General features: G+C 41.8%; 1 protein-coding gene across 1 annotated transcript; it reads left to right on the top strand.

Annotated features, from left to right (window-relative positions):
* Positions 1-1,532: 1,532 nt before the first annotated feature.
* On the top strand, positions 1,533-3,965 carry LOC306643049 (ribosomal protein uL30-like). The gene is made up of 2 exons (XM_079108963.1): positions 1,533-1,565; positions 1,889-3,965. The coding sequence occupies exons 1-2, from the start codon at positions 1,552-1,554 to the stop codon at positions 2,613-2,615; spliced, it is 741 nt and encodes a 246-aa protein (XP_078965089.1). The 5' UTR covers positions 1,533-1,551; the 3' UTR covers positions 2,616-3,965.
* The last annotated feature ends 884 nt before the right edge of the window (positions 3,966-4,849 follow it).

Here is a 4,849-nt window from a genome sequence, read left to right as displayed (position 1 = left end):
TTGTTACTTACAGTTCAAAAAATATTAACAAAAGCTAAAGAAATCCTGATTCAAGTATAGGTAGGGTGTGCATACTAATCCAAAGAATAACTCTGAACATCATAATTTTAAATGCTCAATTAATTTTTTATTAAATTAATTTATGATTTTAATTTGTGATTCAAAACAGAATCAGTTCACTGGAAGATATAGGGAGGAACAATTTGGATCTCCCAATCTTTGAAGTACTAGTTAAGGAAGAAACTGAGTTTACAAATTCAACAAATTTACATGTCAATAAGGGAAATGCACATAAAACATCTATATAAAGACAAATTTGAATATCTTAAAACTCCAGACCATCTAAAAAATATATAAACTATACACATCACAAAGGAAAGATCATGGTTAAGATATTTGGAATACAATACATAAACATACATGCAAAGAATAACACTCACACACATACACACACATCTTAAACAAAAAATTTCTTGGCTGATTGTTTCTATCCAAATATGTAAGTTGAGGAAATGTGATAGCAATATCTATTAAATCACCAGTCTAAAGGGACTATCTTACCTTCAATAGCAAATTAATTCATCCCACAGTCAGTGGGGACTCACCCCTCCTGAAAATACATCCATTTTCTTATTGATCTCGTTGTGAGTACTCCCAATGTTTTCTCTCTGCCTGAGGCCTCTTCCATGAGCACCAGCCTATAGGTGCAACTGCACAGTCAACATCTCCACTAAGGGATCTTTGTGACATCTCAACTTAAAGACTCCAAACCACTCTGATTTTCCCCATCGCATCTCTCAGATGTCCGCATCTCAACTAAGAACAATGCCACCAATCAAAAAACACTGTAGTCACCCCTGACCTGCCCTCTTACTATTCAAATCCAATCTGTCACCAAATCTTACTCGTTCCACCTTTAATACATCCAGAGACTAAATCACTCCTCATCACCTCCATTGTTACTACTTGGTCCAAACAACTAGGGGCCCCTGCTAATAAATTTTTCAAGTGTTCTCAGTGGGTCACCCTGCTTCCACCTACCTTGCCCCTATAGAGTCTGTTCTATAAAAAGCAGGAAGAATGATCTTTCTATAAAGTGAGTCAGCCTAGGTGATACCATGACTCAAAAACCTTCAGGGCTTCTCTTATACAAGCAAAAGCCTCAGAGTCTTTTTTGATTCTGCCTGTCTGTTGTTATAATCCACTCCACATAGACACTCCCCTCTGCCTGGAACATTCTTTCCTCAGATATCTAACAGCTCTATCTCTAATGTTCTTCGAATGTTAAGGAGGCATTACCTGACCCAATTATTCAATGTTGCAAGCCAGCCCACCCACAATGCTCTTTTCTGCCTCTTTCTACTTTACTGTTTTCTGTAGCACTTATCTCCATCTAACATACTATCTACTATCTTACAGCAGCAGATTATATTTTCTAAAAATCTTGGCTGCAACAACACATCTAGACATCTATATCTTCCCCTCTTGAACCTGGGTGGGCCTTGTGATTATCTTGAAAAACACAGAAATGGTAATCGCAGCTCTGGGAAGATGGCGGAGGAAGAGTGGATCTGCACTCGCCCCAACTCCACGGGTTCTTTCTAGGATCTCTTCGCTGTTAGTCAATGAAAGACTGTGGTACTAAAAGCTCTGTTGTGTATGAACCAGGATCCAAGAGGTTCATGAGTTTTTAAGGCTTTGGATACGAGTGGACGTTAGGGATTCATTTTGAAGACGAGTCAGAAATCATAGGTTGCAGGAGAAATTCAGTTCTCAGAAGTTTGAAGGCAGCAACGTTCCCAGAAATCCTGGGTATTGAATTGATTTGGAAACCCATTGAATGTTCGTTTCCTAAGTGTTATTATCGCTAATCAATTTTCTCCATCAGGCAAAGAAAAAAGATCCCCCTGGTTCCAGAAAATCTCCTGAAAAAGAGGAAGGCTTATCAGGCCCTCAAAGCTATCCAGGCAAAGCAAGCGCTTTTGGCAAAGAAAGAGAGAAAAGGAAAACAGTTCAGATTTAAGCGACTGGAATCATTCCTACATGATTCCTGGTGGAAGAAACGTGACCAGGTGCGTGTCAGACGACTGGAAGTGAAACCTCATGCTTTGGAAATGCCTGATAAACATTCCTTGGCCTTTGTTGTACGCATCCAAAGGATTAGTGGGGTGAGTTTGCTGGTGCAGAGGACCATTGCAAGACTTCGTCTGAAGAAAATATTTAATGGTGTCTTTGTTAAAGTCACCCCGAAAAGCCTAAAAATGCTGCGGATAGTAGAACCTTATGTGACTTGGGGATTTCCAAATCTGAAGTCTGTCCGGGAACTCATCTTGAAACGTGGACAAGCAAAGATTAAGAATAAGACCATCCCCTTGACAGACAACACAGTGATTGAGGAGCACCTGGGGAGGTTTGATGTCATTTGTCTGGAAGATCTCATTCATGAAATTGCCTTCCCTGGGAAGTATTTCTGGAAGATCTCTAAGTTCTTGTGCCCTTTCCATCTCTCTGTGGCCCATCATGCTACCAAAAATAGAGTGGGCTTCCTCAAGAAGATGGGCCTACCTGGTTATCAGGGTGAACGCATCAATCAGCTCATCCGCCAGCTGAACTAAACCCAGAATATCTGAAAGCAGTGCATTGGAAGCACATGTTTTTGTTTGATGGAATTGTTATCAAGTATCTTCAGAGAAGATTATTTTCTGCCTTAAGAAAATGGGAAGAAAGGGATTGGGGAAGAGATAGTAGTTATGATCATGGCAGGCACCTGTCATCACAGACAAGTTCCAAGGAAAAATTTCATTGTTTCCTACATTGACCCACCTCTACCTCTGAAATCAACACATGCCATGAAGAAAGAAGTCCTGCTTTGTCAGGGGTTTAATGTTGGTGAATGAGTAACCCAAGCATGTATACAAGGCCCCCTAAGACTTGTAGCAGTTGACCAAATTTAGGAGCACACTTGAATCTAGAGGTCCCAAGAGTTTTGATTTGAAAAGACTTGAAATACTTAGGAAGTACAAAATCTGTGCTCTTCTGTCTCTGTTGAGTCCATGTTCCACCTTTTGAACAACAGCTTTGTGAACTCTGAGACTTGCCTTGGCTCTAAGTGTATCTGGGGGCTTTCTATCCTGGCCTGCAACAGGTTTAAGTTCCTTTCACTAGCTCAGAGTTTAAAAGAGGAAGAACCCTTCGCCGTGAACACATATACTCAAAATTTTGCTTGGAATTTCAGGGTGTTCATAGACCCTTCTCTTTCAGGACCTATACATCTTCTCTGAGGAAGTCCTATTCTTATAAGCATTTGGACTAGTCTTCTGGTTCCATGTTCTGTAGAAACCAGCCAGTTGTGTTTCTGTTAAGAACATAGTGGCACACACCTGTAATCTCAAAAGCTCAGGAGACTGAGGCAAGATTACAAATTTGAGGCCAGCCTCAGCAATTTAGCAAGACCCTGTCTCAAAATTTTAAAAAGTGTGTGGGATGATGTAGCTCAGTGGTAAAGCATCCCTGGGTTCAATCCCCAGTACCAAAAAATAGTGACAGATTGTTCACTTTTGCACCATCTATAATTCTATATTACTGACCATTTCCCCCGCCTGGGGTTCAGGATGAAATTTCCAGGTTTCCCTGATCAGCCTTCTCCTTAAAATCCAGATTAGGAAGAAGAGTCATTTTCTTGTTTTGGCATGGATAAAATTAGCACTATTTGACTTTTAGGACCCAGACAGGCAACTCACTTGGGTTTGTTTTTCCATATTCTGGACTTAAGTGTCCTTTATCTTTCTGGTAATAAGGTAGATCAACAAGGCTTCTGGGGATGTTAATCCTGAAAAAAGTGGATACTATTTGTTTTCTGTCTACCCCTAAAAGTGGTATTCCCTCTGTTCCCTCACTTGCTTCAGCTTGCTGACTAAGCAGTTGTTGAGAATGTCAGAGCCCAGTTAAACTGAAAACATGCTTAATCATTAAAAAAAAAAAAAAAAAAAAACAGTACTTGGGAAGTGGCTGTGATTTCTGTAGCTAGACCATAAATACAATGCAGCTTCTGCTTGGCTCTCCTGGGATGTTCTGCAAGGAATGCTACAAGGAAGGCATGACGAGCCCATATGGAAAAAAAAAAAACAATCTCCAGCACAGGGCGTGGATGGAGGACCAGCAGTTTTCAGGGTCCTCTGCTCACAAGGGCTTGTGCCTGAGGTCATGTTCTTGAAATTCTTAACATTATCTCTGAATCTGTTTTCTGTATACAGAGCCCCATGGGACCATGAATTGTGGGTTGGCAATTTGGAACTGCTACTCCTGCAAGATTCTGCCTCCCTGGCACAAGTTTTCAGAAGCCCACTTTCCAGCTCCCTGGTCTTCCCTGTCCCTACCCCTCAACAGTGACTGCTGCCACCTCTGCCCTTGACAGGGGCCTAGATAGAAACACAGGAAGAAGAAGGGGCTAGGCACCTGTGCAGTGGTGGTTCTGGATATACCATGCTGAAGGCCACCCCAACCTGGGCTAACAGTACCCCAGCACTTGCAAAACCCCAAATCAAGTACTGAGCAGATCCTGCACAAAGGCTGCAATTCCTCAAGGGTCACCGTCCACTGTGTATTGGGATAACAGCCCAAGAGAAGGAGAGAAATCAGTTTTATTTGTCCAACCCTAGCTATGAAATATGTCCTCTGTCCTGGGACTGGAAGGAGAGCTCTCAGCTGGTAGGCTGAGGGTGTTAGGAAAGGGGGTGCAGACATCTGGGAGAGTCCATACTGCCACCAAGTATGCACCATGCCCAAGAGGGTATTTACAGAGCAAATAAAAAACACCAAGACAGAGAGACCACAGAAGGAAGGAAAAATG

This window comes from Sciurus vulgaris (genome assembly GCF_902686455.1).
Source record: "Sciurus vulgaris genome assembly, chromosome: 13".
NCBI lineage: Eukaryota > Metazoa > Chordata > Mammalia > Rodentia > Sciuridae > Sciurus > Sciurus vulgaris.
The sequence above is the reverse complement of the archived record's forward strand: the minus strand, read 5'-3'. Positions and strand labels throughout refer to the sequence as shown.